General features: G+C 39.8%; 1 protein-coding gene across 2 annotated transcripts in view; it reads left to right on the top strand.

The window, feature by feature from the left end:
- pde8a (phosphodiesterase 8A) overlaps positions 1 to 10000 on the top strand; it is a 45234-nt gene that overhangs the window by 14942 nt on the left and 20292 nt on the right. For both annotated transcript variants that reach the window (XM_060878470.1, XM_060878468.1), the window contains exon 2: positions 8222 to 8278. In XM_060878470.1, coding sequence (XP_060734453.1) covers positions 8222 to 8278 — 57 coding nt within the window. The remainder of the gene's footprint in view (positions 1 to 8221; positions 8279 to 10000) is intronic.

Here is a 10000-nt window from a genome sequence, read left to right on the forward strand (position 1 = left end):
GTGAGAGTGTGTGCGTGTGTGTGAGAGTGTGTGCGTGTGTGTGAGAGTGTGTGTGAGAGCGTGTGTGTGTGTGTGTGTGTGTGTGAGCGTGTGTGTGTGTGTGAGAGTGTGTGTGTGCCCTTAAGCGTATATGATTATGATCATGAGACAGCATGTGATGCTCCTCCCTGAAGCCACTTGTCGTGTTTGAGCCCAGAGCAGCTGAACTGTGGTGACTTTTATCCTGATCTCTAACTTTAACAGTGAGAATGTGCTCTGATATTCCAGCACTGCAGGTTCTTCTGTTTGTTCTAAACATAGTCATCACTGTACAAGAGACAAAAACACACACTTGAATAAAACACCGCTCTGTGTGTGTGTGCGTGTGTGTGATTGAGTGCGTGTGTGTGATTGTGTGTGATTGTGTGTGTGATTGTGTGTGCGTGTGTGTGATTGTGTGCGTGTGTGTGATTGTGTGCATGATTGTGTGCGTGTGCGTGATTGTGTGTGTGATTGTGTGTGCGTGTGTGTGATTGTGTGCGTGTGTGTGATTGTGTGCGTGTGTGTGATTGTGTGCGTGTGTGTGATTGTGTGCGTGTGTGTGATTGTGTGTGTGATTGTGTGCGTGTGTGTGATTGTGTGCGTGTGCGTGATTGTGTGTGCGTGTGTGTGATTGTGAGTGTGCATGTGTGTGATTGTGTGTGATTGTGTGTGTTTGTGAGAGTGAGTGTGTGTGTGTGTGTGTGTGTGATGTCTGAAACTCCACAGTATTTAGTATGCTAGCTAGCACTCTAAGGTGTAGCCATGGACAGAGAACTGTTGTCATGGTAACTGTAAGCTTGCTTTGTGGCTGTTAGCCAGCTAGCTAACAAAGCATGCTAATTAAGATACAACACAAGTGACCAATCACATATACGCACAGATTGGGACATAGAACATAACTGTGTGTTTGCTAAAGCTCTTTTATTGATGTCAGTTCATCTCTCTCTCTCTTTCACTCCCGCACACGCACACACACACACACACACACACACACACACACACACACACACACACACACACGCCTCCCCCCCAAACACACACACAGACGCACACACACATACTTTTGATCATTATTGATCTACAACAGGGGAGATAACGGGAAAGGTCTCTCTGTCTCTCACTTTATGCGTGCGTGTGTGTGTGCGTGCGTGTGTGCGCATGAGTGTGTGTGTGTGTGTGTGTGTGCGTGCAAGGATCAGTGGGGTATAATCAGGATCAGAACAAAAATACCCTAAAGGTGATCATGAAGACACACACACACACACACACACACACACACACAAACACCCTCTGTATTTCAATTATGCACCTATAACTATTAAATTCTTATATTAGTGTCTGTTATAGTGAATTTATTTTGTAGTTTACTGTCATTTATTTTGACAGATTAAAGATGAGTTCACTAATCACTCATAATTAGTCAGAGAGTTTAAACAGATTCAAAATGGGTTTATTCAGAGTTTAGTTAGAATTACAGAGAGTGTGATTCCCGAGTCACAGTGGGGTCACAAGCATTTGATTCAGAATCAGTGTGAGTTTGATTCTGAATTTACTGTGTGTGTGTGTAGTGTGTGTTTGTGTGTTTCATGGTGTTTTGAGTGCATGTTTGCATGTGTGCTTATGTGTGAAAAACAGACAGGGAGAGGGGGATGTGTGTGTGTGTGAGAGAGAGAGAGAGAGAGAGAGAGAGAGACAGAGACTAGTAGAACAGTAAAGTCATTCTTTTGCTGCTTTAGATTGTTGTGCAACTCACATGACCCGCACTGCCCTCTGTACGGCTTACATCATCGCCTGTCTGTCTCTCCGTCTGTCTCTCCGTCTGTTTCTTCATCTCAGTCAGTAATAAATAAACAAGTAAATAAAGAATATAGATAGAACTTTATTGTTATTGTATAGTACAGGTACATAGCAAAGAAATACCGTAATATCTGATAAGTGCAGATAAATATGTAAAGATATGTAAAGCTGTGGTATGTAGAGTGTATAAGGATATTTTCTTTTTGTAACACAGTTAATGAGCTTAAACTGTTAAAATTTGTAAAAAAGGTAGAGTCTGGATTATTAAAAAAAATGTACAAACTGCGTATATGTAAAAGTGGACTTGTCTTTGTGTGTTAGTCAATCGCAAGTCAAGAGAACACCGACGCTGAGTTAGAAGGAATGACGCCAATGATTTAGCCAGCTAGCATGTCACTGTGAGGTTGTTCCTCCAGACTGTGGAAATGAGACAGAAACATCCAGAATATCGTTGAAATGTTGGTACGTTCCTCAGAAAAGTCTCTGGGTGACTAAAACGAGATAACATGCGCTAAGCTGACAGGATGTTTAGAGGATTTTTATTTGATTCCTAAATATTTATAGTCTAAAATGAGCAAAACAGACAGGATTTTAACTCGTATTTATTTCAAGCTATTTATAATCTTCACTGTTAATGCTAACATGAGCTAACATGATGCTATTTAAGAAAAGATGTTAATAATGTTTACTGTAATAATGTTAATGGTTACTGTAATGCTAGCTAACACGCTGACGTGAGCTAGTCTGACAGAAGAGTTCCTTTAATGCGAGTTTTTTTAAAAAGAGAGTTTTTGTCCTTTTTATTTTTATTTCTCTTTTATTTTTAACCTGTAGGGTCACTAGATTCCTTCCTCATATGAATGAACCTGAACAAAGCTTCAGTGCGGGGCATGGTGGCTTAGTATTTAGCACGTTCGCCTCACACCTCCAGGGTCGGGGTTTGATTCCCGCCTCCACCTTGTGTGTGTGGAGTTTGCATGTTCTCCCCGTACCGCTGGGGTTTCCTCCGGGTACTCCGGTTTCCTCCCCCGGTCCAAAGACATGCATGGTAGGAAAATTGTCCGTAGTGTGTGATTGCATGAGTGAATGAGTGTGTGTGTGTGTGCCCTGTGCCCGGGGTTGGCACTCCGTCCAGGGTGTATCCTGCCTTGATGCCCAATGACGCCTGAGATAGACACAGGCTCCCCGTGACCCGAGGTAGTTCGGATAAGCGGTAGAAGATGAATGAATGAATGAATGAATGAATGAATGAATGAATGAATGAAAGCTTCAGTGCATCGGTGAAGTCATTTTATTTTATTCTGTGACTTTTGAATGTTTTTATTTTCTTATGTTTGTGATACTGAAACACTGAGTATCATCTGATTCATACGTGATGTTAGTTGTTTTTATGGTAATTTACTAAATACCAAACGACTTGCTGTTGTCATGGTAACTTCTGATGTTATCCGCTTTGCTTTCTTGTGCTGCAAACAATTTTGTGGTATTTAAGTGAGATTTGTAACAGAATTGTTTGACTTGCTCTTTTTTTCTCCTTTCATTATCCAGTCTTTTATTTCCTGATGATACCGGTCTGATGACAGGACGAGAAATTGAAAAACATAACATTTATGTCAGTAACTGTAGACTCTGTGAGTGAACTGATTGACCCACAAACTCTGAGTGGTGTGTATTGCTTTAGCCCAAGCTGGCCAGCTAAGCTAATTTAGCTAGCATTAGCATTGTTTTTGATAAATGTTTTAAAATATGTTACCATTTAAATTGTTTTAAATATATGTGTGTGTGTGTGTGTGTGTGTGTGTGTGTGTGTGTGTGTGTGTGTGTAAGAGTGGTCCCAGCAGTGCTGCTGTTAGGAAGCTGTTTACCCTCTATATCTGTCTCCACTGACGTCTGCCCTCTCAACAATGTCATCCAATTTCCTGTTTTTCACTTCAGTGGGAAGCCACTGCTGCACTGTGTGTGTGTGTGTGTGTGTGTGTGTGTGTGTGTGTGTGTGTGTGTGTGTGTGTGTGTGTGATGTATAGAAGCGGATGCAGTCGAGAGACAGGATGCAGGGTTTTACGCTGATCTGTAGGTCAGCGCTATAGCTATTAGCTTTTAGCAGATATCCTGAGGTATAATGGCTAAATATACACCAGTTAGCTGTTAGCTAAAGTTCAGTTAGCTGTTAGCTAAAGTTTAGTACTGATTAACACATTTTATAAAAGTGTTTTTTATTTGCTTTTATAACCAACCGTGGCAAAAGAAAAAAGCAGAAATGCAATTATATGATAATTTATTTATGTTTTATCTATTTTATTAATTTATTGTTTTTCTACATGTGCACCATCTGATTGGTCAGAAGGTGTTGATGAATTCTAACAGAGAGACTGCTGAGGGGAGGACGAGTGTTTAGAGCCGCAGAACATGAGATAAGCACGACAGGAAGTCAGTTGTAACTATAAACGGATAAAAAGTCTGATGTGTTAGTTTGCTGTGGTGTGATAGGAAAATGATCAACTGTATTTTACTGGAACACACACACACACACACACACGTATACATGTTTAACATGTATCCTGACCGTATAGTGATGATGATGTTGTTCTGTCTAAGTAACTGTGAGTGATTATCAGAAGCTTAGAGAAGGTGATGGTGTGATATTGATATTGTGATTTATTGACATCATTATTCTGTAGAAACAAATGATCTGGATGTTGAATTCATTCTCTGAAGGTCTCTGTAGCTTTGTTGCTACCCAGAAACAATCTATATCATGGTACACGTCATGTTTTAAAGTATCTGTTTGTGCCATGATCTGATATGTTTATTGTATTGTTCACTCCACAGTGTATAAATCAGTCTCACCACATGGCTGGGATGAAGTACCACTAATGAAGTATCACTAATCTGATTTTATCTTCTGTTTCTGGAATGCTATTACACATGTTTGTGTGTGTGTGTGTGTGTGTGTGTGTGTGTGTGTGTGTGTTTTTAAACTATGGTCATGTTTCCTCCATTGAAGCTCACACACAGTCAGTGAGAGTGAAATTTGTTAAAAAGTCATCAGGAGGAGGAGCCTCCAGCTCATAGCACACACTAACACACAACAGCACACAGCAACACACAACAAAACATACTAACACACAACAACACACACTAGCACTGTGTGTGTTGTGTTGATTATACAGGCTGCGTGAACATTTATGTTAATGTGTTGATGTGCTCAGACTGTAGATCAGTTATTGTCAGTTCAGAGCCATTACATGAAATTACATTTCCAGTAGAATGTAAAGTGAGTGTAGAGTATAGAGTGTAAAGTGAGTGGTGTGTGAGTGTAGTGTTAGTGTAAAGTGAGTGGTGAATGGTGTGTGATAAGTGTAGAGTGAGTAATGAGTGTAAAGCGAGTGAGTGTGGAGTGTAGAATGAGGTTAGATTGTAGAGAGAGTGGTGAGTGAGTGGTGAGTGTAAAGTGAGTGGTGAGTGTAGTGTTAGTGTAAAGTGAGTGGTGAATGGTGTGTGATAAGTGTAGAGTGAGTAATGAGTGTAAAGTGAGTGGTGAGTGTGGAGTGTAGGGTGAGTGTAGAGTAAATGTGTGGTGTTAGTGTGGAGTGAGTGGTGAGTATAGATTGTAAAGTGAGTGGTGTGTGAGTGTAGTGTTAGTGTAAAGTGAGTGGTGAATGGTGTGTGATAAGTGTAGAGTGAGTAATGAGTGTAAAGTGAGTGGTGAGTGTAGAGTAAATGTGTGGTGTTAGTGTGGAGTGAGTGGTGAGTATAGATTGTAAAGTGAGTGGTGAGTGAGTGGTGTGTGATAAGTATAGAGTGAGTAATGAGTGTAAAGTGAGTGATTAGTGTGGAGTGTAGAATGAGTGGTGAGTAAAGAGTGTAGAATGAGTGAATAGTGTAGAGTAAATGTGTGGAGTGTGTGTAAAGTATAGAGTGTATCGTGAGTGTAGAATGAGTGTATACGCTGTAACTCCAGTTAATACGCTTGCAGTTAATATTATAAACTCAGAGTCGATTCTGAGCGTTTCACATCAGAACAGATTTAATTCCGTTCGCACTCTCAGAGGAATGTGTGTGTGCTTTAATGTGTGTGTGCTTTAATGTGTGTGTGTTTATTAAGTAGAACATTTAAATACCGAGTGGTTTAATATGGAGTGAAATGATCTGAGTGAGTTGTTTGATGACCGAGTGAACAGTGAGCAGTGAACGTTTCTCTGAGGAATGTTAAAAAGTCTGCTGTCGATATGCGTTTTTTTAACGGTTTCCATGGAAACACTGCAGAACCCTAACAAAATTACTCAAGTCTGTTAGCGTTAGCATGATGCTGTGAGATCATCAGGATCTTTGATAAGAAGCTAGTTTGAGAAGAGCATTGTTGCTAGCTATGATAAACTTGTCCTGTGAAATTAAAGCACTATAATGATATTAGTAAAAAGATATCAAACAAACAAACAAACAAACAAACAAACAAACAATCCTCCATACCTACAACAACCCTGCAACTTCATTTAACATGATGCGTAAATGTGGAATTGTTGTAGTCCAGTTTTAGAGCAGAAACAAACCCAACATGTCCAACAGCATTCCAGATCCATCTGAACCTGATGATCTTCAGATAAAGGCTCCAAACCGCCATGTCACCGCGGCTCAGAGCTGGAGGACAAGTCGAGATGCTGCACTGAATAACAAACGTCTGAAAACACCATCGTTTCCACCTGGGCATCAGATCCTGTGTTTTACTGAATCCTGATGTTTCTGTTAAGTTGCACCTTTTTATACACAAGTGACCCGTATCTGACCCGAGGTGACCCGCATGCCGCCACACACCGAAGTCACGTCTGTGAAAATACGAACGAAATCATCTGCGTTTGATTCGTTTACCTTCTTTAAATTCTCTCTTAAAGTCTCTTTAAAGTCAACTTTTAAAAAGGAAGAAAAAGCAACTGCGAGACTGTTGATGAAGGAAAGCATTAGATTCATGGAGGTGTTTGTGATGGAGATGTTTAGAGATACTGTACTGAGATCTGAGTGTGAACAGATCACTAAGCAGACACACGGACAGCAGGAACGCCGTGAGTTTGTCAGGACGTTATCTAAAGTAACAGACGTCCATCGGGTCTCGTTTCACAATTATTATCTAACGAATATTACACCACTGATCAGAGTGAATTTCAGGTAAACATAGTTTTTAAAGTAAACAATGTGGATATCAGTGTCAGTAGTGATGTTAAAGTGATCTCATCCTGTCTCTAAATATCGTCTCTTCTCCAGTTTCACTGACTCTTTTTTTTTTTTCTGTAAACAGAAGTTCAGCTCTTTTCTGCATCACACAGAGATTCTTTGTGCAGAATTTGTCCTGATTTCACTTAAACACCAAATCTAATGATTTTGAGAAGAGAAACACTGCTTGTGTGTTTTGGCCTAAAGTAGTATCGTGTGTGTGTGTGTGTGTGTGTGTGTGTGTGTGTGTGTGTGTGTGTTTACTGCTGAGCTTCTGTTGGGATGTTGCTCCACAGAGAGAAGGTTTCCATGCCCCTCGACCCTCATGTGTACACATTGTTACCACAGATTCAGAACTTTTACACACTTTTGTCTTCCTTTATTTATTTATTTATTTATTTATTTATTTATTTATTTTATACGTCACAAATTCCGTAGCTCAGTACAGACGCAGTACAGCACAGGAACAACCCCCAAACGTCTCTGTTTAACCACACTGACTGAATATTTGGGGAAACAGAATTACTGACCCTTCAGATGCGAGTGTGTGTCGTTATACTGAGTGTGTGTTAGGATTTTAATTAAATATGGTTGATGAATTAATTAATGAAACTGATGGTTGGTCGTTTGCTCTAAAATGCCACTTTATGACATCATTAGAAGCTTCACTCATTAATCTGAAAGGAGTTTAACTGTTGTGCTTGAATTGTTGTGCTAGAAACTGCAAAAATATCAGATTTTAGATGAGTCTGATCTCGCATTCAGACACGATCAACTTTACAATCTCAACTCACACCAAACTTTATTTATTTAATTATTTATTTATTTACTTACTTACTTATTTGTGTTTTTTTTTGTTTTTTTTTATATGCAATGACAAAGTCACGCTGAAACCCGTACAGAGTAAATCTGACTTTAAGTATCATCGGTGTTAAAGATTTAGATCTAAATGTGTTTAGATGAATCAGTGTCCTGGTTTATTGTTAATGATATTCACAGTGAAAGAGGGCGTGGCCTGCTGTACATATCAGGAACACTGAATATGTAAATATACTGGAGGGGCGTGGCTTCCTAAATCAAACTAATATTTTCTCAAATGAAATGTACCTGTTTACATGACACTGAATCACTGTATCATGTAGAAATGATTCATGAATCATATTTGAAATTTATCTTAGTTGATTTAAATGTGTTTCAGAGTTCACTGACCGAGGTACAGTTTGGACCAATGAAGTTATATGAAGATCAGATTCAGGTAAGTGTGTGTGTGTGTGTGTGTGTGTGTGTGTGTGTGTGTGTGTGTGTGTGTGTGTGTGTGTGTGAGAAATTCTGCTTGTTGCTCCTCCAATCAGCTGTGGCAGATGAAATCCCAGCAGTTTCTATGGCTACCAAACCTAACAGTAATACACCATAAAAGGAAAGAGGAGAGTAAGAAGAGAAAAGAGAAAAATGAAGAGAGAAAAGAGGGAAAATATAGGGAGAGACCAAGAGAAAGGAGAGAAGAGGCGAGAAAGACACAGAAAAGTAGAACAAGTAAACAAAAACGAAAGGAAAATGGGGGAAGATAAAAGACAGAAAGAAAAAGAAATGGATAGAAGCGGAAAGCTAAAGGAAAAAGCAGAGAGTGAGATGGAAAGCAAGTGGTGTTAAAGAAGGGAGAAAAGGAGGAAAAGAGAAAGAATATGAGGGATGAAAAGAAGAAGGCAAGACAGACCGAGACGTAGGAGAATTGAATCACAGTTTGTGATATTTTCTTTGTATTGTGTGTGTGTGGTGTGTGTGTGTGTGTGTGTGGTGTGTGTGTGTGTGTGTGTGTGGTGTGTGGTGTGTGTGTGGTGTGTGTTTTCATTAACTTATTCTCTGTGGTACACGCTGTCAACTGCTGCTAGGCTGAGACTGAACGTGTGAAACACTCTCTCTCTCTCTCTCTCTCTCTCTCTCTCACACACACACACACACACACACACACACACACACACACACACAGTTAACCACTTCTTTACTACACTCTTCACACAAACAATGTAAGTCCAAGTAAGTCCAATGAGAGAGAGAGAGAGAGAGAGAGAGAGAGAGAGAACTAGAGTCAGTCAGACAGACAGAAAGATGAAAGATGGAGTGTTAGACTGATGGAGACAGAAACAAAGAGACAGATGGAGAGAGAGTTGGACAGACAGACAGTTGGAGATCAGGTCAGAGAGACAGACAGATGAACTGGAATGTGACTGTACTGAACATTTAGTGTTAATTGCTGAAGGAAAGTGACACGTTGTGATCTCCTTTTCCTGTTTTTGTTCAGTCGTACTCACATCTGATCCCACGTTCAGTTCAATTCTGGTTTATTTGTATAAGACTTTTTACAGCTGACGTCGTCTCAGAGCAGCTTTACAGAACATAAACATAGAACAAAAGATTATTATAAAGAATAATATACAGATTAATATAATACAAAAGTTCAGTATTAATATTAGATATATTTAAATGTGTATGTATTTATCCCCAATGAACAAGTCTGAGGTGACTCAGGTGACTGTGGGGAGGAAAAACTCCCTTAGATGGTAAAGGAAGAAACCTTGAGAGGAACCAGACTCAAAGGGGAACCTCATCCTCATCTGGGTGACACTGGGGGTGTGATTATAAATATACAGTCTGATAAATGTTGTAGTGATGAGGAGGTTGTTGTCCTCAAACACCACATGGAGTTACATCTCCTCTTTAGTATCACAGAGACTAACTGGAGTTGGTAGATCTGTAGATGTCTCAGGATCTTCACAGAGTCGCCTTCATCTCAGTGGAGGTCCAAAATCTTTAGCTGGTACCATTTCTGGATGCATTGTGTTTCTAGTATTTTAGACACAAACAGAAGATGTGAAATAGGTCTGTAATTTGATAGTTCATTAGGATCTAAATTCTGTTTCTTAATGAGGGGCTTAATAACTGCCAACTTGAAGGATTTAGGGACGTAACCTAAAGATAG

Source organism: Tachysurus vachellii, chromosome 9, assembly GCF_030014155.1.
Source record: "Tachysurus vachellii isolate PV-2020 chromosome 9, HZAU_Pvac_v1, whole genome shotgun sequence".
Taxonomy (NCBI): Eukaryota; Metazoa; Chordata; class Actinopteri; order Siluriformes; family Bagridae; genus Tachysurus; species Tachysurus vachellii.